The 24,644-nt window shown below is 41.6% G+C and overlaps 1 protein-coding gene across 1 annotated transcript in view; it reads left to right on the top strand.

The window, feature by feature from the left end:
- Positions 1–24,644, top strand: part of SOS2 (SOS Ras/Rho guanine nucleotide exchange factor 2) — a 47,840-nt gene that overhangs the window by 728 nt on the left and 22,468 nt on the right. The window contains exons 2-6 of the mRNA XM_021536068.3: positions 12,277–12,402; positions 14,854–14,985; positions 16,304–16,468; positions 17,168–17,371; positions 19,854–19,997. Of these exons, the coding sequence (XP_021391743.2) occupies positions 12,277–12,402; positions 14,854–14,985; positions 16,304–16,468; positions 17,168–17,371; positions 19,854–19,997 (771 nt within the window). The remainder of the gene's footprint in view (positions 1–12,276; positions 12,403–14,853; positions 14,986–16,303; positions 16,469–17,167; positions 17,372–19,853; positions 19,998–24,644) is intronic.

The raw sequence follows: 24,644 nt of genomic DNA, 5'->3' as shown, positions 1-24,644 counted from the left end.
TCATCCCTTCCTTCACCCCTTCATTCATCTCTTCCTGCACTCCTTCCTTCATCCCTTCCTTCACCCCTTCCTTCACCCTTTCCTTCACCCCTTCCTTCACCCCTTCCTTCACCCCTTCCTTCATCCCTTCCTTCACCCTTTCCTTCATCCCTTCTTTCACCCCTTCCCTCATCCCTTCCTTCACCCCTTCCTCCACCCCTTTTTCACCCCCTCCCCACGGCGTTTCTCCTGACAGCTTTTCCAGGCTCTTTCCCGGGCCGGATTCCTTCACCTCGGTGTTCCTGGCACTCAGGTGCCACCTGTGAGAGCAGCCACCTGTGTTGCAGGGAAAAGCCACCCTGACACATCTGCCACTGCACAGCTGAGAGTGGGAAACCACGCGGGAGGTGAATCCCTGCTTTTGGGGTGTGAATCCCTGCTTTTGGGGTGTGAATCCCTGCTTTTGGGGTGTGAATCCCTGCTTTTGGGGTGTGAATCCCTGCTTTTGGGGTGTGAATCCCTGCTTTTAGGATGTGAATCCGTGTTTTTGGGATGTGTTTACGCAGGAGGGAAGCTCCAGCCCACCCCCTCTTCCACAGGACACCCCTACCAGTGTAAAAAAGTGATAAATTGAGACTGGAGGGAGCAATGCTGCCCTGCTGTGTGTCATCTGCAAAAGTTGAGGGTTATTCCATAATTCTGACCATCATTACCTGCTGATCTGCATCTCTGCTGCTGGCCAGGACTGCCATACGAGTCCCAGTTTTAATATCCTGCATGTGAGTCGGGGAATTGTAGTTGAAAAATTAATTAGTATCAAATACCTTCCATTGGTACCTGGAATAAATTTCTATTCCTTTTATTTATTTTTCTGATTTCTCTGGAATCTGACCTAAAGCAGCCCTTTAACACCAACCAGCATCTGCCCAAACGTACTTTAGGTACTTTAGGCACTGGCGAGTGGTTTGTCTCTTCTTTCCTCAAGAACAAATGTAGTGATGCTGTTGGATAATGATTCTTCATTATTTTTTTAATAGAATAAAAGACTTGCATTTGTTTTGGGTGCCTGTCTAAGTAGTATTGTGGCTGGCATAGAAACCACTAATTGCCTGTCTGAAGAATCCTGGATTTTCTGCTCTTTTCCCTAAAATCTTCTCCTCATAGAAGCTGCTTTCCAGTGTCTTAGAGAATGCCAGGCTGTTCTTTTCCTGATTTCTCTGGAATCTGACCTGAAGCAGCCCCTTAGCATCAACCAGCATCTGCACAAATGTGAGCTACAGCTGCAAAAAGATTATTCCCTTAAAATTTAGAGGTGCTTTCATCATCCTAAAATACAAATACTGCAGAAGGTGTCGGGTTCGTGCTGCTTTACCAATTCTTTCTATTTGTGCATTTGGTTTTGGTGAAAAAAGCAGCAGTTTCAGCTTTCTAAAGCAAAGGAAATGGGGTTGTGATGCCAGTGAGTGCCTGTAAAAATGTGGATTTGCTTATAGCCAGGTTTTTTCTCCCTGGGAAAATTCCTTGTGTGCGGGACCCACCCTGGAGCATGAAGCAATCGGGATGTAATGTGCATTTCTGGTGTGAACACACAGTATCAGTGAGTCAACCCAAAACTGTATCATTGTCAGGCTGCTGGGGAAGCACTTTTAAAAGATACTCTTGAAAACAAGCCCTGGAGATCTTGAAGTGAGCAGATTATCCAGAATAACTGTTCTGTTATTTCTAGGGGAGCTGAAGAGCAGTGGCACTGAATCCAGAGTGTGAAAACCTCACATTTTCTGTTAATTTTTCAATTCATTAAACATCATCACTGCTGTTGGCAGATAGTTAAAAATCCACTTGTTGGCCAGCTGAGATGTGATTTTTCCAAGCAGGTTGCTTTATGATGAAAACTTTAAAGAAACTTTAGTATTTTTTTAGTTAAACACCTGGAATAGAGGTAGGGTTTTTTAAACTCTTAAGCTGTTTTTAATATTTTGGGCATTATTTCCCATTCCTGAAAGCTTTTCCTTTAAATGAGCACTTCTTGAAGGAGAGAAACAGAAAGCAGAAGCAGAAAAATAAGATAGATTTTGGTTCTCTTTGTGCATGTTAAAGCGTGAAAAAGATTTCATTCTAAAATGCACAAAGATGTGGAGCTGGATGAGGAGCCCATGCAGTTCACTAACAATAAAGAATATTTCTTTGTTGTTTGGATTTTAAGTCCAGAATGTGCTTTGAAGAGCTCCAGTCTCTTTATTAGGCACTCAGCAAGTGTAAGGTAACTTCTTTTTACCAAACTTTAATTCTGTGCAGTGGACACTTAAAAATGGTAAAGCACATCAGTTCTTTCTTCAGTACATGGAAAAAAAGATGAGACTCTGTCTTTTGAATATTTTATATGCATTTATACTCTTTAAGATGAGTAGAGAGTGCAAAATTTTACCTTAGAGTGGGAGGTTTTTTTTGGAAAAACCCAAAGCTAAATGGTAAAATGGCTTTAAACCAGATTTTATATATTTATATGCCCAGATTCCTTAGCACTGGCACCTGGGAATCTGGTAGGTTGGAAAATTAGAACCAGTTTCATGTATTTGCTTCTGTTCCAGCTGGGGGATAGACAAGCATGTCCTTGCTCTAAAAAAACTTTATTTCTTTATTTTCTTCTGCTGCTGTGCTGGACATGTAAGCAGGGAGTGAGGGTAATGTGATATAAAATCCTTTCAAAGTAAATGAATCAGAAAAAGAACATTATTTTGATGTGATCATTGAGGTTTAGTGACTTGAGCTGCTGTTTGGAGCAGGTAAATCACCTCAAACAGATCCTGAAAAGTCTTTTAACCCGGGAGCTGGATTTGGGTTTTGGTTTTTTGTTTGTTTTTTTGGTGTTTGGGTTGGTTTTGCTTTGTTTGGCCTTCGTTGGGGGAGATGACAAATAGTGAAACCTTTTTCTAAAGCTGCATTTTGGGTTTGGGACCGCCTTTCCTAGCACAGATCCAGTGCCACAGCTTGTTCTTGCTGAATTCCAGATGGAACTTCCCAGGGGTGAATTATTTGCAGGTTGATACTGGGATTCCAGTCCTGTGTGAGTTATTTTACAGGTTGATACTGGGATTTCAGTCCTGTATGAATTACTGAATGGAATTCCAGTCCTATGGGAATTATTTTGCAGTTTGATACTGCGATCCCAGTCCTATGTGAATTATTTTGGAGGTTTGTACTGGGATTCCAGTCCTTTGTGAGTTACTTTGAAGGTTGATACTGGGATTCCAGTCCTGTGTGAATTATTGAATGGGATTCCAGTCCTGTGGGAATTATTTTGCAGGTTGATACTGGGATTCCAGTCCTGTGTGAATTATTGAATGGGATTCCAGTCCTGTGGGAATTTCAGAGGCAACAGCTTGAGTGTATCATTCCCTCCAGCTCACTGCAGGTCCCAGTTTTAATATCCTGGATGTGAATTGCATAAAAGGTTTTTGGGAATTGTAGATGAAAAATTAATTTGTATCAAATACCTTCCATTGGTACCTGAAATAAATTTCTATTCCTTTTCTTTTCTTTTTTTTGAGCTCTCTGGAATCTGACCTAAAGCACCCCCTTAACACCAACCAGCATTTGCCCAAACGTGAGGTAGAGTTGCAGAAAGATTCCCTTGGAACGGATTTTTAAAATAAACCCCATAGGTGACCCCATAGAATCAGAGTGTATTTTTGAAAATAGTCAGGATTGAGAGAAATTTATAGATAAGGATTTATTCACCTTAAAATACTCTTGTATGTCCTGAGCTTACATTTTACAGGGGCCTGGAGGGACAGGACCCAGGGAATGGCTCCCAGTGCCAGAGGGCAGGGATGGGTGGGAGATTGGGAATTGGGAATTCCTGGCTGGGCTGGAATTGCCAGAGCAGCTGTGGCTGCCCCTGGATCCCTGGCAGTGTCCAAGGCCAGGTTGGACACTGGGGCTGGAGCAGCCTGGGGCAGTGGAAGTGTCCCTGCCATGGCAGGGGTGGCACTGGGTGGGTTTAAATCCAACCCAAACCATTCCGGGATTCCAGAATTAGGATTTGTATCCACTGGCAAATTCAAAATGTATTTATTTCTGCAAACAAGAGCAGTGTGCTCAGTTGCTTTGCTCTTTGATTTTTCTAAACTAAGTTCAGGAGCATCTCCCAGAGATTCCCATTTTGGGTTTTCTCTGTGATCCACACACAGTTAAAGCCCACAGCTCTGCAGGCACCACATGTTGGGATAATCCTGGCTCTGGGCACTATTTGCATTTTCTAAAACAATTCCGCCATTGCTTTGGACCACTCATCAGATTTCTAGAGCATGACTTAAGGGTTTATTCTTAGCAAATGTGGCATAGACAGATATAAAAGACCATTTTGAGGACTTTTTTTTGAGTTTACATTAGTTCAGTGCTACTGTATTTTTAAACACGTGTGAGTTTCTCTGTTGTGATGTGTGAGGTGAGGGTTAAGGTCAGGAGGTGCAGGGGTCCAGTTTTATTCCATGCATGTTTTCCCTGGCAGGACCAGACTCCCCTTGGCTTGGAATTATTTCATGTATTTTAGCCTCATTATAATGGATTATTATTTAAAGCATTCTAATTTCATTAGCAGCCATTACTATTTAATGCATTATCATTCCAACAGGAAAGTTAAATTTAGGGTTGAAATCTCTCAAGTCATTTAGCTTCTCATAAATACATTTCTTTGAGCTCAGAAGCCTGGACCTTTGCAGACCTGCAGCTGTTCTAAACATGAATTTGAGTGACCTGGGCTAGTGGAAGGTGTCCCTGCCCATGGCAGGGATTTGGAATGTGATGGGTTTAAAGATCCCTTCCAGCTCAAACCAGTCTGGGATTCTATGGATGCATCAGCCTGGAACCGAAGAGGGTGGTCCTTTTCTTTAAATCTTATTATTTTTGTGCTTTTTTCATTTTTACAAAGTTCCTGACACAGGAATCTGTGGTTGGCAAACATTAACAGGAGAGTTGTGAGATGAAGGTGGATTTTAGATCCCAGGTGTTTAATAGGAACACTGGGATTTCAATTGGCAGCTCCAGCAGAAGGAACACTTCCTACCTGTGTTGTTCCAGTGGAAATGGGAATTAGTGTTTGCCTTGGCTTGGGGAATGGGCACAGGAATGAAAAACCACCAGAGCTGTTGGCTGCTGTGATTCACCTCATTGTGGTGCCTTTTCCCCCTCAGGGCTGGGCTCCAGTCCCAATCCCAATCCCAGTCCCAGTGCTGTGTGCTTTTCCCATCTTCTCATCCCACCTCACCCCCTGCAGCGTCTCCTGTGCACCTCCTCCTGCTCTCCCTGGGTTTTCACCTCTGTCTTAGCACAGTGCAGCCCTTATCTAATCACTTCCAGAGGAGCTGTGGAGTCTGGGATTTGCTTTTCTAATTACCTCACTGATTCCCTCTGTGCCAGCCTTTCCCATCAGTGCTTCCGGAGGGTTACTCATGTGGAAAACCTGCCTTTCCTGGATCCATGGCTTCTGCTCTCCTGACTTTAATGTCATCTCAATGACCAGCTGGTTCATGGAGAAATTATTCTGAGGGCCTTCACTGTCTCCAGATTATAGGAATTCTTCCCAGGGAGGGTGGCAGGCCCTGGCACAGGTTCCCAGAGCAGCTGTGGTGCCCCTGGATCCCTGGAAGTGGCCAAGGCCAGGCTGGATGGGGTTTGGAGCAGCCTGGGACAGTGGAAGGTGTCCCTGCCATGGCATGGATGGAATGAGATGGGATTTGAACTCCCTTCCCACCCAAACCATCCTGGGATTCAAACTGCAAGTTGGAATAATTGGATCTGCCTGGCTGCACCGTGCTCCTTGGGAAGGGTGGGATGTAAAAAGTGGGGAGAGGGAGTCCCTGGGTGCTGAATCCAGAGCCCAGAGCAGCTCTCAGCTCCGTGTGGGAGAGTGGTGGCAGAACTGGAGCTGGCAGTGTTTGCTGGAATCTGAAATGCAGGGAACTCTCACAACTTTGGGCCAGTAAGGCAGAGTTTAGAATTAAACCCAGGATTTTATCTGGGACCTGGAAAAGGCTCCCAAATTGAGGTGCTAGAAGTGAGAATGTGGATTTGTAGTTTAAAGCAGAGACACATTAAGTGGAAGAAAGTTCCAAGTTTTAGAGTTTAAGGTATAGAGATAAAAGTGGTTACAAAGGTAAACATGGAGTTCAGAATGCAGCACTGTGGGTTTGTGTGCCATAAGCTCACACTGTAGTATGGCTCCATAAGATCAAATATGTAAGGATTGGGTCAAAAACATAAATATCCTTGTTGGCAGTGTTTTTTGGTCAATAAATCCTTAAAAGGTCCTGTAACTGAGGGTCTTGTGACCTTCTGATCCGTGCAGTGAAGATGTGAGCCCAACTCACCCTTCCTGCCTGTGTAGAAGATAAGAAAACAAACCACATCATCTAAAAAACTCAGAGGTCCCATCTGTAACCCATTCCAAACTCCTTCAGAAATCCCATAGGTGTTCATTCAGGTGAGGGCACAGCCACCTCCGTGGTGTTTCCCTCCCCTGTACAGGGCAGAGGCCGAGCTGGGCTCCCTCAGGTTTCCTCTCAATTTAAACAGAGCATTTTATGTGGATGGATCAAATGCAAACACTTCCTTTTCTGTCAGGTTTAAAGATTAAAATGTATATATAAAATTTGTGTAAACAAACCCACATTTTAGCTTCTCCTTGACTCTGTATAAAAGAAAACAGCAATTAATTTGAGAAAGAAGAATTGGTGTGTATTTGTGTCATTGTGACTGTTTTTTTCTGTAGGCACCAAGCAGACTTCCCAGGAGATTTTAGGACTGTCTTTGATGCTGTCTGAGAGTCAGATCCTGTCTGTACCACCCATCATTCCTGCTTTAATTCACCCTCCCCTCAGCTAAAATATACTGTAGTAGAAGATTATTTAAATATCTAAAGATGGAAAAAAAAAAAAATCACATTTACACCAAAGTGCTGAAATAAGATGATTTTTTAATAGCCCTGTACAGTCAGTTGAGGGATGATTTTATTTTGCTAATCATGCTTAGAGTTTTTTGCAGTAAAAAAAAAATCAAATGCTGTATGTAGATAAAAATTCTCTGTTACTTAAGAGGCTGCTTCATGCTGTTCCTCTCTCAGCATGTTTTAGTCCGATTTAAGAAAGACAGGCCAGGCAGAAATTGGAAATAAAATAAGAAATCAGTGTGGTTATTTTTAAAAAGTTGACAGTGCATTTTGATTGGGGATTTCTCTTCAAGTATTTAAATCTTTGTGGTTCTTTCTAAAGAATAATGCTTGAAAATTTGGAATATCAGTGCTGTCTCCTTACACTGAATAATGGAGTCTTTAAGTTGCTCCATTTCATTCCCTTCTTCCTCTGGAGCATCATCCAGATGAGAGATTAAAAATGCCTTTGGAGCAGATGTTTTGTGTTTCTCATGGTCAAGGTTATCTTTAAGAGACAAAAGATAAGAAGGAATTCAAACACTGTTTTTTTTTAAAAAATGTAAAATAAAAAATTTTAAATTAGAAACTTCCTGTTCTGAAATCTCAGGTAATACAGGAATTCCTTTTTTTCTGAAAATGTAGTTTTGAATATGAGTAGAAAACTGGGATATTTTTACCAAATATTTCAGGAATATGAATCCATGTTTTTGTGGTGGAATGTGCAGCCTGCAGATTCAATGTTCACGTCATGGATTTGGGAATTTTCTGTTCTTGGGGTTTTTTTAAATGAAAAATCTCTTGTTTTGCTCATGTGCTCACTGTGGAACAGCTGGAGCTTTCTGGATGTGTTTTCACTATCAAAATAATCTATTAAGTAAAAATATATTTAGGTGTTGTAGCCAGGCTGTTGGTTTGTCTCAGAAAGGGCTAAAAAGAAAAGAAGTTCCTTGCAGGTCTCTCTTTTTCTCTATTTTTCCCCTCAGTTTTTTGTCATTTCAGATGGAACTCTTTGATAATTTCTTTTCTACTCTGGACTTCTGGATTTCCTAAAGTCTGAGTCCCAGAATTCCTGTGAATTCAAAATCCTAAATTCAAATCCTGAATTCAAAATTAGCCCTGGCATTATATTGGTTTAAAAAAAATAAATAAGATCAGTTTGTTTCTCGTTTTAATACCATTTATCTCCATGAGAAGTTTTCATCCTCATCTTTTCTGAACAGACTCCTTGCTGAGGATTAATAATATCTCACTAAGAAGGAATTTTGGGGAGAAGCTTTTGAGGATTTTCATCAAATTCACATTGGAAGGGTGGAAGAATAGGGAAAAGCTGAAGAGCAATAGAAGGAGCAGCTTAGGAATTTCAGTGTAAAATGAAATTATGTCCCCCAGAAAGGCCTTAAGGCCAAGTTTAAATGCCACCCTTGCACCTATTATTTAACTTCTTTTCATTGGAATAGCTTGGACTAAACCTGTGTAAATGACACAGTAAAAATTAGTTCTGCTAATCCTAATCTCTCTTTAATGACTCCAAACACTCTGGTGTTTCATAGATAAAATAGTAAAAAATCTGTTTTCTGTGATCCCTTCTGCTCAGCTTCTTGCAGCAGAGCTCTGATTGCTCAGTGCAACACCTTGTGGGTTTTAAAGAGTATTTTGACTTTTAAAAGAAACAATTACCAGACAAAAATCAGCCTGTGTAGCTCTGGTGTGTTTATTCCAAGCCAGTTTATATAATTGTGCTCAGATATTTCAGTCTGAGGCAGAGATCAGTGAATGTCCCTTGTGTGACTAACATCCCCAGTAATTCCTCCTGCTTTTTTCCATGCATTGAGTGCTTTTTCAGTCTCTCCTTGCTTTTCCAGTCCTCTCAGTCAGGATTTGGGGAGTTCTGTGAAGAATAAATGTTCTCTCCTTGATCCAGTGACATCTGGCTGGATCAGCTGGTGCACAGCTTTTATTACAGTATTTTTGCTTTGCTCTGAAAAACATTGTCTTAAAATGAAATTGTTTTTTTCTTCTCAGCATTTATGTCAAAATGACTTCTCTGAAAGCCAGGGAGTGCAGAAGCACCTCTGGGACCTTCCAGGATGCTGCAGGCTCATTTCAAGTGGCAGCTGAGCTGCTGAATCCTCTGAGGGGGAGAGTTGTCTCCACCAGGAGATGTTGGGCTTTGTGGCTGGTTTTGCTCCTTTTGAAGGAAAATTGGCTCCAGGACTTTAAATAGGACCACAGAGGTGATTTGGAGGATGGAACAGTAATGGAGCCAGGCTGGGAGAGCTGGGAATGTTCCCCTGGAGAGGAGAAGCTCCAGGGAGAGCTCAGAGCCCCTGGCAGGGCCTGGAGGGGCTCCAGGAGAGCTGGAGAGGGACTGGGGACAAGGGATGGAGGGACAGGACACAGGGAATGGCTCCCACTGCCAGAGGGCAGGGATGGGTGGGAGACTGGGAATTGGGAATTCCTGGCTGGGCTGGAATTGCCAGAGCAGCTGTGGCTGCCCCTGGATCCCTGGAGGTGCCCAAGGCCAGGATGGACACTGGGGCTGGAGCAGCTGGGACAGTGGAGGTGTCCCTGCCATGGCAGGGGTGGAATAAGATGGTGTTTAAGGTCCTTTCTAATCCAGGCCATTCCAGGATTCCATGATTTGTGCTCCTAAAGTGAAACTGAGATTCCCTGTCACTGTTTAAGGAGGGTTCTGTGTTCCTCTGCTGCTCCTCAGCCTTGCTGAACATCCATGTGCTCCCAAGAAAGTTTTGGGGAGTGTGGCATGAGCTGTTCAGACCTGGGAACTGAAGGTGGGTACAAATAAAATGACTTTTTGTGCGGTGAAGTCTGAAATAAGTGACTGGAGGGAGGAGAATGGCTGAGGTGTGATCAGGGAATGGGAGTTCCCATCTTCTCCTGATCTTCCTCCTCTTCTGACTGCTGCTGTTCTCGTCAGTTCTCTGGAGCATCACTGAGGCTTCCCTGCAGGGACACAGAATTTCATGGATTTCCTTGCTGGGTCCTGCTCTTGCTGTAGTGCTGGGAGACACGTGGCAGGACCTTACCCCGGCACTTCCTGGTTTGCCATTGTTTTGTGAGTTCAACTCTCATGTTCAGGAAGAACACAAAATGCCCTGGCTATTGTTGAAAACCTGCTGTCTTAAGGAGGAGTTTTCAAGGAGTGGGTTTGGTTTTCTTGAGGGTTTTTTCTTTCTTTCAGGATTTTGTGTCGGCTGGAAATCAGTTGCGTAAAGCAGAGATTCACGTTTGAGGCACAGAAGGCAAAATTGCATTTACAGGGCTATAAAATAACTTCATAACAAGATTGAGCAGCTGGATTCACACTCACATAGGGCAGGGTTAGATGGGAAATTGGGAATTCTTGGCTGGGAGGGTGGGAAGGACCTGAAATAGAATTCCCAGAGCAGCTGTGGCTGCCCCTGGATCCCTGGCAGTATCCAAGGCCAGGCTGGACAGGGCTTGGAGCAGCCTGGGACAGTGGAAATGTCCCTGCCATGGCAGGAGTGGAACAGGATGATCTTGAAGGTGTTTCAAACCCAGACCATTCTGGGATTCTCCTTAATTTGGAGGAAGCCCTCAGAGCCCCCCAGGTTTTGGGAGCTGCTCCCTGGGCTTTGGAAGGGGCTGTACCTTTTATTTCAGAGCATCAGAATTCAACCCAAAGATGTTTCTGTCTTGTCCCAAGGAGCTGCCACCCCTTTTGTCCCGTGAATACCAATGGGAGTGCATCACATGATTTTTGGAGGTGATTTACATGGAATTTGTATGCGGAGAGGAGGGAATTTCCCTGGATTGTCTTCCTTACAAATCTTTTGGCTATAGTTTGAGATCTAGCGAGCATTTTCCTGGTTGAGAGGCTGCCAGGGAAAACTGAGTATGGAGACCAACCCCTGAGTGCTTTTCTTTTTCTTTTTAAGGTGGGGTGGTTTGACTGGGGAGATTTTTAATAGAAAAAGATCCCTGCTGCCCCAGGATGAGTTAATTGTAGCTCTTTCTGTATGGGCACTGTGGAAACCCAGGGCAAGGGGAATATTTCTCTGTCTGCTCTAAGGGGCTCTGACTCCCAGGGAATCACTGACTTTGACCCTCATTCATGGAGAAGGCTTCCAAAGCCTCAAAATAAACTAAAGACCACAAAAGTGCAAAATAAATTATAGAAAACGGTATAGTGTGTCATTTAGGTGAGAAATTTAAGTTTTAAGATTTTTAATACGTTATAAGTGAAGACAAAATAGAAAGTATAAAGTACTGTCTCATGTTCCTTTTTCTTCCTTCTTCTTCCTTCATGAGTTTAAATAATATCTTGTAATTAAGTAAAAAAATCCACATTACAAGTCTTTAAGAATCAGTTAAGTTAAAAAAATAATCTAAGTATCACTTCTTAATTAAACAACTTAATTTTTTATTAGGTTTAAACCTTATGACACGAAATTGTTAACCATTTTTATACTATTTTCATACATACAAAGTCTAGTACAATGTATTAAAGTTTTAATAAAATAACAATAAAACAAAAAAAACCCCTAAAAACCAAAAAATTCCTGTATGTCTTCTTTTCCTAACAGAAAACCTACTCCAAGAAAGTTTCCCCTATCAGAAGAACCCTCCAAAAAAAAAAAAAAAAAAAACCAACATAAAACCAACAAAACCATAGGCACATGCTGAGGTAGCCTGGTTTGGGCTGTCTGGTTTAGTTTAGCCTGGGAAACCAAAGCTGGGATTAATCTCCATGAAGTGGGATAAAAGGAATTATCCTGCCTTGCCTTGGAGAGGGGTGGGAGGCAACTTTTCCTTGCTCTTCCCTGGTGGGTCTGTGCAGTCTGTTTAAATAATATCTTGTAATTAAGTAAAAAAAATCCACATTTCAACTCTTTAAGAATCAGTTATTAAGTAAAAAAAATAATCTAAGTATCAGTTCTTAATTAAACAACTTGATTTTTGATTTAAAAAACCTTATAACACAAAATTGTTCAGTCTCTGTTCAGTCACCCAGGCAGGGAGAGCTGCTGCTGCAGGCAGTGACTCCATCCCTCACTCATGGTCAGGCTTTGCTCATTCAGGGCATGAGTAACTCAGAGATGCTCACAGGGATGGTTTCACTCCACTGCTGGCAGAAATCTGCCTTGGCTTGACACTCCTTCCCACCAGAATGGCAAAACTCAGGGTTTGGAATTCCTCAGAGGTGCCAAGTGGGCAGGAATAGGAATTTTACCACCTTAACTCCAGAGGAAAACTTGTGAGAAGTATGAAAAGTGTGTGAAGTTACAAGCACTGCAATTCAGAGTTACCCAGATTTGCTGGGATATGTTTTTAGGCTCAGCTTTCCATGAAGAAATAATCCTAATTCTTGGAATTCCTTTGGCCAGGTGCAGCAGCAGGTTCACCCCAACCTGTCAGCAAAGGAGGATTCCCTGTTCTACATTGAGGAGCTGATCCTGCAGCTGCTGCACAAACTGTGCATCGCCCAGCCACGCACGGTGCAGGATGTGGAGGTAGGGATGGAGGCTGGGGCAATGAGGTTTTACCTCTGGAATTGCTGGAATTATTTGGGATATTTTGGGCAATGCAGGTTGGAAGCCCAGAGCTTCCTGAACACGACTTTGTGGGTGTCCCTGGATCCCTGGAAGTGCCCAAGGCCAGGTTGGATAGGGCTTGGAGCAGCGAACTGGGATAGTGGAAGGTGTCCCATGGCAGGGATTGGAACTGGATGATCCTTAAGGTCCCTTCCAACCCAAACTATTCTGGGATCATCTGATTTTATTTAAATTATAAAAGCAAATTTAACTGGAAACTCATTTTCTTGCCCAGTGCTTCAGGATAGAAATTGTGGGAATTTTTCCTTTCAGATATTTTTATAAATGCCAAATGCTTTGAAGGATCCTTTGCTGTTGAGTTTACAATGGATTTAAGAATTTTTCCTACTTTTGTGACATCAATATGCAAGAAAAAAATTGAAATATTTCAGTGAAAGGTTACTGTTGTCAGGCTGGGATTATGCAGCTGAGGGAATTGAGTTGGATGTTCCTGGGACTTTACTGGACTCACTGAGGCTCTTGTATTATTGCAGCTGTCAGCTTTTGTGTCATCATTCCAAAATGAGGGTTTAATGTAGTCTCAAGGGAGAAAATGCTTCCATGTGGCTGTGCCCCAATAGAGCTTTGTAGAGCATTATTGTAATTATATATATATATATATATATATATATATATATATTTTATATATATATATATATAATTTTACATCAACCTGTAGGTCCAGGATTTTCAGCCTCATCCAAAATGATAACTTTGTATGGGATTACTTCTCTATGTCTGTTGTGGAAATTAAAAGAATTACATATATATATATATGTATATATATAAAAGAATATATATTATATGTGTTTTACAGTTATTATATGTCTGTATTAATATAAATTATGTATGTGTGTCATGGAAATGAAAGAAAATTATATATAGAGGTGAATGTATATATTTATATATTATTATATAGATTATTGTGTATTTATATATTTATAAATCATTTTAATAAGTATATTGTTAAACAAATATACATGTATATAATAAACAAATATATATGTATGTATGTATGTATTGGCACAGTAATTGCCTAAAGGGTTTTAGATTTTATTAGATGCCCTTTATTCAACATTAATTATTAATTTATGGGTTTTTTTAAAATACTGATGTACGAAGATTATTATATCACTAAATTAAAAGCAAAATTTAATAGTTTCTTAATAGCTCTTGGGATTGGATGTGCTCCTCAGCTGTTTTCAGCTGTAAAGGGAAAACATGAGAGCTGTGATCTCTGAAGTTTATCATAAGATATTTACGTAAGAGTCTGGATCTAATGAAACTGTTTGTCCAAGATGTTGTATTTGCAGGATCAAGGTCTAAAAATCTCAAATTAAAAATGTTTTATAAGTAGAAGCAGCCCTTCAAATTGTTCCTGAAGGAAACAGTGGGAAGCAGTGTTGGAGCACAGGAGGCTTGTGTTAGGTTGGATATTGGGAAGGAATTCCTGGCTGGGATGGAATTCCCAGAGCCTGGGACAGTGGGAGGTGTCCCTGCCATGGCAGGGGTGAAACTGGATGGGTTTTAAATCCCTTCCAACCCAAACCAGTCTGGAACTCCATAATCTAAGCTGAAGGATGGCTGAAGGCCACCTTAGCCCCATTTTTGGGAGGATCTCCTGGTAGGATCCCAAGGAAGTGTCATTTGAGGGTTGCTTTCCAGGTGGGAATGTCACCCTGTATTAGCCTGGGAGCTGATCAGAAAGCTGAGCATTAAATGGCCACCTGCAAAGGCTTAAAAGCTGCCTCTGAGAAAATCTTCTCTGTTAGGGCCTCCTGTTGTCTTGGAATATATGCAAAATTATTTTAATCAGAGGGGCACAAATATTTCACCATTTTTTTTCTAGCTCATCCTTCAGCTTTTCATTCCTGCCATAAGCTTGATCTGATGTAGGGCAAGCTACACTTTTCTCAAATAGGAACAATATCAACTTGGGGTTTTTTTTTTGTAGGCTGTAAACTGTTTAGTATTTCCTGATGGTGTTTATATTTTGGGATCCTGGTCTCACAGAATCCCAGAATAGTCTGGGTTGGTAGGGATCTTAAAGACCATCCATAAACAACTCCCTACCATGGCAGGAACATTTTCCACTGGAAGTGGAGGCTGAAACCTCCTTGCTGCTCTTGAAAAGATCATTGATTTTAGGAGATTTGAAGGAGTTCTTGGTGCTCAGGGAAGGGAGCTGGTTCAGGATTGCTGAAAAGAGAGCAGCTGAGTTGAGTAAGGAGAGAACAATTAGGAAAACGTGTTGCAAACACTGTGGAGGAGGATAATTGCCTGTCCTGGAGGGGAAGTAATTTGCTGTGCTGTTTTATTTAAACCTCTCTGGTGGCTGTGGTTGGTCTCAGTGCTGTCTGTGTTGGGCAGGAGCGGGTTCAGAAGACGTTTCCCCACCCCATCGACAAGTGGGCCATCGCTGATGCTCAGTCGGCCATCGAGAAACGGAAAAGAAGGAACCCCCTCCTGCTCCCTGTGGACAAAATCCATCCCTTACTGAAGGTACCTCTCACCTTTCCTGCCCTTCAGCATGACCTTTAATGTATTTCTTTAATTTGTATGAAATTAAGAAGTTTCTTTTCTTGGCAGAGGGGGTAAATAATCACCATAGAGCTGAATTTATTGTAGTGTGTAAAAGCAAATCCTTAAATTCATCAGGGTGTTAATCCATTACCCTACTTTGAAATAGGATTAGTTAGTTTTTAACATAAACAAAACTGAAATACCTTCCCTACTTCAGCAGCACTGCTTTGATGTCTTTATTTGTTTCAAAATGCTGCAGAAGCCAAAACAGAAGAAGAGGGAACAAGCAGATCCTGTTCCTTGTGTACTGTCAACCAAGATGTGTCAGTGTCCTTTCAGTCACTGCTGAATGTCACTGCTGCCTTGGGTTTAAAAATCAAGAGATCTGCAGAGGTGTTTCCAGCTGTTGAGAAAACTTCATTGGAGCAGAAGCAGAAATTAAAGAACTTTTTCAAGTCTCCTTGCTGTGTTCACATACACATCTCAATTTCTGAGGGTTAATGAGAGGGGGAGAGACATCAAGAGAGGAAGCAGCATTAAGTAAGATCTTCCTAAACACCACTGGTGTTCTTTGGTGAAATCTGGTTTAGAAGTGTGAAAACATGCCCAGAATTTGATTTTTAGAGGATGCACCAACACATAATGAGAACAAGTCTGCCTTATCAAATGCAGAGTCACCTGCATTTATTGGCAGGTAAAAAGCTGCTTGGTGCAAGCTGTGCAGGACATGGAGCACGTTCCCAAGGATAATGTGCTACATTCATCCTGGTTTTTTTATCTTCAAACTTCCATTATTAAAGTTCCGTTATTTTATGGAGTGCAAGTTCTCAGTTGGTGTGGCAGGAAGTGGAAGAGATGATCTTTAAGGTCCCCTCCCACCCAAACCATTCCATGATTCCTTGAAAGTGAAACCTACTTTGTCTTCAAGAGTCCACATTAGGGTCAGAGTCCTGCAATAAGCACTGACAGAGATGGAAATTTAAGTACAGGAGAAATTCCACTGAAGTCCCTTCCTTAAATGAACTCTATTTTTAGGACTGTCATTTTTAGAGGAGGGATTATTTCAAGTTCTGTAGCTTTTCCTCTCTTAAAATACTGAAATACACAAGTATTTGCAAGCATCTCCTTCCAGGCAGCTCTTCCAATTTCCATTTGATGTCCTCAGCCCTGGGTGTTCCATTACTGTAAATTATCACCGCAGACAAAATCCATTTCAGAAAATTCAATGTGCTTATTGTCATTCTAGATGAATTTCTGGAATAAATGCCATTTGTTTTCTCTTGTTTTTACTTTGCAGGAGGTCCTGGGCTACAAGGTGGATTACCACGTCTCTCTCTATATTGTGGCTGTCTTGGAATACATCTCAGCTGACATTCTAAAGCTGGCTGGAAATTATGTTTTCAATATCCGACACTTTGAGATCTCCCAGCAGGACATTAAAGTATCAATGTGTGCTGATAAGGTAAGGGGTTGGGATTAAAACAGTATTTAGAGATGATTTGTTCAATTTTGTTTGATCTAGAAGGTGTGTTCAAAGGAGGATCAGAGGGAAAGCCTGGTTTTACTCAAAGGCAGAGCTTCCCTCCTTGTTCATGCCAGATTTGTCACAGCAAAAATTTAAGTCAGAGGAAAATTTCTCCTTGTTCATGACAGATCTGTCACAGCAGGAATTTAAGTTGAGCCTGCATAAATTTTGGAACAGCAGGAGTCTTTGCGAGCAGTGCAAGGCCAGAAAATGACGTTGTCCTTTATTTCTCTGCTGTCACACCCTCCTGATGTCACTTTGTCGTGGCAGCTCTCCTTCCTAACACAGAAAAGACCTTTAGTTTTCATGCCCATTAAAATGAGAAACATTTTTGTTCGGTTTTATCTTCAGCAGGAGGTTTTGTCCAAGGCTTATGCAAGATTCCTTGTTTTCCAAGTTGATTCTGCATGAATTGTAACTTGTTTTCTAGGTCGTGCTCACTTCCAAGGGGGAAAATGGCTTTGGCAACTGCTGCAGGCTCCTGCTGCCAAAGTTGAAATATTACTCCCTTGTGAAAGTGAACACAGCAAGGATTGTATTAAAAACTCCAAGGATTTCTCTGAACACATTGAAATAGCTGAGCTGGAGCCACGTGTGAAGGTCTGGCTGGGTGTAATTCTCTGGGTTCCTTTGCAGGTTTTGATGGATATGTTTGATCAGGATGAGATTGGGTTGGTTTCCCTGTGTGAGGACGAGCCCTCCTCTTCTGGGGAGCTCAACTACTACGACCTGGTGAGAAATGAGATTGCAGAAGAAAGGCAATACCTGAGGGAGCTGAACCTGATCATCAAAGTATTTCGGGAAGCTTTTCTGTCCAACAAGAGACTCTTCACACCTCATGTGAGTCCTTTATTGATCAGTAATGCTAATTGCTCCATTAGCAGCCAGAACTTCCCCATTTTACATTGACTGTGTTGGAGGTAAAATCCAATTTGATTTATTGTCTGTCAGTGAATAATGAGTGTTGTCTGTGTGTGAAATCCAATGGGGGAATTGCAATTAATGGCAGTGCAGCTTAATGGACACAATTCCCTGTCAGATGCCAGCAGTAGTTGGATTATTTTGGTCATTTAGGTAATAGTTTCACTTTTGCTTAAGACAAAAATTAAGACATCTACCTCCATGTGCAGTGAATGCTTGAACTGACATTTATAGGCTACTCCTTATCTGTAGAAATTCCAATTAAAACAGCCCTTGGCTGTGGATTCTCTAACTGTGAAGGGAACCTCTGCTTGAGGAAATATTGAAATATTTGATTGAAATAGTCTGTGTGAAATTCTGTTCTCAGGAGGGATAAGGAAGGATTGGTGGATCCTTCCTGTGGCACAGGGAGAAGGGGACAGGCCAGCAGAACCTGAACTGGGATTTTTAGGTGATACCAGCAGGTTAAAAAGAGGCAGCAGGAGCCATTCCCATCCCAGCTGGGTGTGGGAGTCCTTAGGAGCTGATGGAATTGTGCAGATGTGGGGGTACAATTCCAGTGAAGATGATGGGAGGAGAACGGAGCTATGTTTAGGATCTGAGGAATATTCTTGGAATGGGTATAGGAAATTTTAAAATTTCATGTTCCCACAAGAGGGTTGCTGTGAGTTTGCAGGACCCAAGCTGGGCAATTTCATGGGGCTCCCCTGGCAGGGGAGACCCTCCTGGAGCAGGAATGAGAGATGCATTGGACTTTTTTCAGTCTTCAGTTCTGTTTATTGTTATCTTATCAAAACTTCAGCACATTGTCTGCGCCCAGACCTTGCATGCGTGAAAACAGCACAAAAATGGCCAACAACCTCATGCTGCAAGGTCTTTTTAAGACTAATCAAAAACAAAACTACCCAATTAAAAAGTGACACCTAAATTATTTTCATTTCTAACCCACTAACTGACCCCTAAAGACCCACAATGCAGATTTTTCTACCCAATTACAAGGTACCACCCAAACCTAAGAAGAAAGAGGAAGAAGAAAGAACTCAAGACAATACCCCATATCCTCCATCTTGAACCCATCTATAACGTACTAAAAATCCTAAAACCTAAATCTCTCACCCATGTGACATACTCCACTACTTTCTACAGAATCTATTTCACACTTTTGTGGTTTCTGGTTTACCCTGAGGCTTTGGAAGTTTTCTCCATGAATGAGGGTCAGGACACCCCAGGGCACACAGGGGGATATTCCATTCCCCTTGCCCTGGCTTCTCACAGGTTGCCATGCTCAGGGCACTGGCAGGAGGTCAGTGGGAGGTTGGGGCAGAGAAATTTCTGAGCAGGGAATTCAGAGGGGTCAGAGGAGGAACCCAGGACACTGAACTGGGGAAGAGGCTCCCTCAATGAGTGTGAGGAATTGAAAATCTACAATTAGACTTTGGGAAGGAAGCTGCCAATTCCTGCTCCATTCCCAGGAGCTGCTTTAGCTGCACCTGTGGTTTAGAAGATCTGAGCTTGGAGCTGCTGTAAATTCCTCCTGCAAATCACCTCCTCCCTGCTGTGTTCTGTGGGACAAGAAGGAGCAGAGGGAGCAGGAAAAGCCAGGAGTGCCTGTCCACATCCCAGCCTGTCCTAGAAGCACAGCAGCTCCAGGGAATGATGCTCTGGAAATTGGGCAAGGCTGGATGTGCTCAGAGAAGCCTGGAGGACTGAGAAGACAACAGAATTTATCTTTTCCTTGCTTTTCATGGCTCCTCTCTGTTGGAAATCTGGTTACTGAGAATTTCAAACTTTCTGTACTGACAGAGACTGACCCCCAGGAGAACTCTGCATTGACCTGAGGCCGTGGAGAAGCTTCCAGAATGGAATGGCAGAACTGGGATTGTGGGGGTGGAGTTTGAATGGAATTGTGTGATATCACAGGGTGGAAAACTCAGAGTTTAAGGGTTTAGTATATAGTAATAGATACGGAGCAAGATGGAAGTTTTAGGGTGGAGGCTGATCCTTCTTCTCCATGAGTTTGAGTGGTTTTGTGTAATTGGATAAAAAAGCCCACATTGCAGGCCATGTTGGTTATTGGGTTAAAAGTGAAAATAATTGAGGTGTCATTTCTTAATGGGACAGTTTACCCTTGAAAGGCCTTGTAGAGAGAGAGGTGGGGCTCCATTTTTAGTTTGTTGAAGTGCTGCAGAACTCAGGGTTTGTGAGACTGTCACAGAGATAAGAACTAACAAACATCTGAGTCCCAACAAGAAATTCCATCACACACATTTAATCCCGACCCTGGCAAAAAGAATTTAACACCTCTCCATTGACCTCTTGGTTCAGACAAAACCCACTCCAATATTTACGTGTTCCAAATAATTCATCCCAGCCAGGACTCAGCCATGTTTTGTGTTTGCAGGACATTGATGTGATATTCAGCAACATTTCAGACATCCACGAGCTGACAGTGAAGCTTTTGGGATTGATTGAGGACACTGTGGAAATGACAGATGAAAGCAGCCCTCACCCTCTGGCTGGCAGCTGCTTTGAGGACCTGGCAGAGGTTTGCTGTTCAATTTGGTTGGTTTAGCGGGGGGGGGGATTTTATGTTAGTTTTTATTAAATCACTCAAAACAGGGTGTGGTGGTTTTGGTTTGCCAATTTGAGATTTTGCCAGTTTTGGGATTTCCTGGCCAATGCACCAAGGAATGTGGAGGGTTCAGTGCTGGCCAATCCCCAGTGATTGCACTCACTCACTCCCTGCTGCCAGGTGGGATTAAGAGACAGGCAAAGCAGGCTCAAACCCTTAAAAGGCTATAAAGAAAAAATTTATTAGCACTAACTAAAAGAAAGAGTAATAAAAATCAGAACAAAACTTCCAGAACACTTCTCCTCCCCCCACAACCTTTTCTCTCCCACTGACAACGTAAAGAAACAAAAGCTAAAATTTCAGTCAGTTTACCACCTCTAGAACAGTCTTTTCTTCAGTTCTCTTAGGGAACTTTGCATCACTTCCCTAAATGTCTCCCATGCAAAAGCATCATCTGGGTTTTCATTCACGTGCCTTGTTTGACACCTGGAATGGGAAATATCTCCAGGGACTCCAGGAAGGAGTGGAGTACCAGAGCAGCAGTTTGAGGCTCAGGATTGTAGGAGAAGTGCTGTTGATACCCACTGAGCTCTAAAGTGGGTATTAAAGAGCAGAAATAAGGAAAAACACTGCACTGGGATTGGGTGTGGCTCCTATTGGAAGGTTATTAATTATTTTCTCAGTTTGTTTTGAATAGGCACTGACCTACTGGCAGGAAATTTTTTTAAATTCTCAAATACTCCATATTAAAATTATTCTATTAAATATTCTTAAATATTGTTGTACTTCAATATATTTTAATATATTAGACTAAAACATTCCATACATAATATTAATAATAATATTAATAGAAACTATATTAATTATTAAATATATCGATAACACATCTACTATAATTAATATTATTTATTGATATTAACAATTTTAATTATTAATAGTATATTACAATATAATAGGTTTTATCTATTTTAATCTATTTTATTTACTATTATTGTAATAGTAATATAATTCTTAAACATTTATCTTCAGAAATACAGAAGGGAGTTACAAAGCTGGAGAGGGCTAGAGCTCAGTTTAGTCAGAATTCCTGAAAAATGGTGCAAAATGACTCTGGAATTCAGCACAGGGAAAAAGCAGCAATTGAGAGGCAAGAGGACAATTCAACTTACAATAAACCACACAATTTTAATTGTCTGGGGAGAAAACTCTTGGAGAGGATGACCAAGGTAGAGATGGAAGTTTTGCTGTCCTTGGACATGGCTTAAATGGAATCTGCTTTTCTTTGGGATGTGTATTAATCCCAATTTTTGGCCCTAAAACATGAGAGCAATCATATAAACCACTATTAGAGAGAAAATTAATTGTTCTGAGGTGACAGAGAATGTATCAGGTGAACCATGTGGTGAATGGCAAATTTTTGGTTTTATCTTAAAATTATGATGTTTATTTTTTAAATTAAACTTTTTATTTCTATTTATATATAATTTTTATCTATTTTAATGTATTTATATTAATTAAAATGTTTAATTTTACTTTTATATAATTGCCGTTTTTAAGATCTGAGGATTGCACAAACACTCCAGCATCACCTGAAGAATTATTACATATTGTGGCTGTAAAAAATAGTGATTTTTGGACACAGGTGTCATATTTAGGAATACACTATAAAGATTAAGTTTTCTTGGCATTGCTTCAATAAACCACTCATGTAGGAAAGTCCAGTTGACCAAGTCTTAGCAGTTATTGAAGCATAATTGCTTTATAGTGATAAGGAGAAGTGTTTGATCAATGGATTAAAGTAGTTATGATATTGAAACTATAAAAAACCCTTAAATTTTAAATAGTGCAGCATTATTCTGGGAAAAAAATCTGATTTTATTGCAAAAGCTGCTCTGAGTCATCCAGTGCTTTAATGGAAACAAATCCTTTTCAATGAGTGAAAATTTAAACTGATTTTTCATTCACTGAAAAACTTGAGGAGGAAATGAAGTCCAGATTATTTTTCCAAGCTTTTTATGAAGGTAATATATTTGAATTTATGAATTCAGTTAATATGGGGCAAGACCTGCTTAATAAGCGAGCTGTTGATTTGATCATCTCACAGGGTGAGATCATCTTTCTGTCAGTGTTTTGCAAAAGGAATCATTAAAGAGAGATATCAAAGTGAAGTGTTTATTTGCTTTGCTTATCTCACTGCCAGCGTTGTTCATTTAGTGTTTCCATTAAAAAGGTCCTTCAACTTCTTGGGAAGGATAATTAAAACCAAACAACCCTTGCAAGCTGGAATCTTCCTGCTTTGGCTGTTCTTTCAGCATCAGCTCCCTGGAAGGTTTAAAAACATAAATATTGTCGTGGTTTTGAGATAAGGAAGTGTGGGGGAAATAAAACATTGATTTTGTGTATGGGGAAAATAAAATATTTTTTGCTGGTGTGGAGGAAATTCAGAAGTTGACACCCAAAAGTGGGAGATGGTTGTTGAGAACAGGGAGAGGGTTTCTGAAGGCATCTTCACAAGGCAGCTGATAAAACAAGGGCACTGTCAGTAGATTGTAAATTTGTTTTCTGGTGTTTGTGTTTCCATAAGAGGAGTTTGAAGTATCCACAAAGGAATGAAGGTGGGAAGCAGTGCACACAGCAAGGGGGTGAAATGGGCAAACACCAATCCAGGGCCATATCCTGCACTGAGATCATTTATAGGGACATCAGGGTGGTGCTTCCATAGAATCCCAGAATGGATTGGGTTGGAAGAGACCTTAAATCCCATCCCACCCCACCCCACCCCTGCCATGGCAGGGACACCTCCCACTGTCCCAGGCTGCTCCAAACCCCAATGTCCAACCTGGCCTTGGGCCTTTCCAGGGATCCAGGGGCAGCCACAGCTGCTCTGGGAATTCCATCCCAGCCCCTCCCCACCCTCACAGGGAAGAATTCCCAATATCCTATCTGACCTGCCCTCCTTCAGCCAAAAGCCATTGATTTCAATCTTCCAGAATTCCGTATTTCAGTCACTTTTGCAGCATTGTAAGTATAAAACCCTTTTTAAATAATTAATCTCTTTAGGCAGATCCCTAATGCAATTCATTTTAATCTCATTCATTTTACTAATAAAATAAACCCAAAACATAAAAATACGGATTGAAGTCTAAATGGAAGAAACTAAAACCGCTTTTAAATGCAGTAAAAATTTTAAATAATTCCAGAAGACAGCACAGAGTCAGGAAATGCTGGCCTGACTGCTGCTGTGGATTTGCACTGTGAATTCCACTGTGACTTGAGACTTCACCAATGTTCAAACAAGCCTTTTGTGGGGTTGGCATTCCCAAATCCAGCAGCCTGGCAAGCACTGGGGTGAAAAGAGGGATGTGCTGATCCCAGCAGTGACTCAGGAGTGAATCAGTCCCTGCAGGGACTGGCATCAGCCTGACAGGCCCTGGCACAGCCCAGCTGGGGGCCAGAAATGATCCCTGCAACCAGAAATGCTTCCTGCAGTGATTCCTGTACAGCCAGAAATTATTCCTGCACACCCAGAAATTATTCCTGTACAGACAGAAATTACTCCTGTGTAGCCAGAAATTATTCCTGCAACCAGAAATGCTTCCTGCAGTGATTCCTGCACAGTCAGAAATTATTCCTGCACACCCAGAAATTATTCCTGTATAGCAGAAATTACTCCTGTGTAGCCAGAAATGCTTCCTGCAGGGATTCCTGTACAGCCAGAAATTATTTCTGTGAGATCCCTATACAGCCAGAAATGATTCCTGTGGGATCCCTATACAGCCAGAAATGATTCCTACAACCAGAAATTATTCCTGTGGGATTCCTGCATCAGAAGTTATTCCTGTACAGCCAGAAATTATCCCTGCAATCAGAAATTATTCCTGTAGGGATTTCTGTATAGTCAGAAATTATTCCTGTACAGTCAGAAATGATTCCTGCAGGGATTCCTGTAGAGCCAGAAATTATTCCTGTGGGATCCCATACAGCCAGAAATTATTCCTGTAGGATCCCTATACAGCCAGAAATGATTCCTACAACCAGAAATTATTCCTGTGGGATTCCTGTACAGTCAGAAATGATCCCTGCAACCAGAAATTATTCCTGCAGGGATACCTGTACAGCCAGAAATTATTCCTGTGGTGTTCCTACAACCAGATATGATTCCTGTGGGATCCCTGTACAGCCAGGAATGATTCCTGTGGGATTCCTGCAGTCAGAAATTATTCCTGTGGGATTCCTGCACAGCCAGATATGATTCCTGTGGGATCTCTGTGCCTCCAGGTCAGCTGCATACTCCAAACAGAACCATAGTTTTTGCATCTAAACCCCTAATGGCACTTAAAGGCTTTGGCCTGAGCCTGGTTGCTTTGTCCCAAATGAAATATTTTCCCTGGAAAAGTGTCCCAAGTTTCCACATTGTCCATTTTCATGGACAGAGGGGTAAAATTGCCATTCCATGTGAAATGGGGTGAAAAGCAAAAACTTCTCTTGGTTCCCACTGCTGCAGTACAACAAACTTTGTGTTGGCCATAAAGATGGGGAAGTTGAGGAATTCCAAGAAAATGATGGGAATTTAAAAGCTGGAAGTGAAATAAGATTGTGGTTTACTCAGTATTTATTTTG

This window comes from Lonchura striata, chromosome 6 (assembly GCF_046129695.1).
Source record: "Lonchura striata isolate bLonStr1 chromosome 6, bLonStr1.mat, whole genome shotgun sequence".
NCBI classification, from domain to species: Eukaryota; Metazoa; Chordata; class Aves; order Passeriformes; family Estrildidae; genus Lonchura; species Lonchura striata.
Note: the sequence above shows the minus strand (reverse complement) of the source record. Positions and strands in the feature narration are given on the sequence as shown.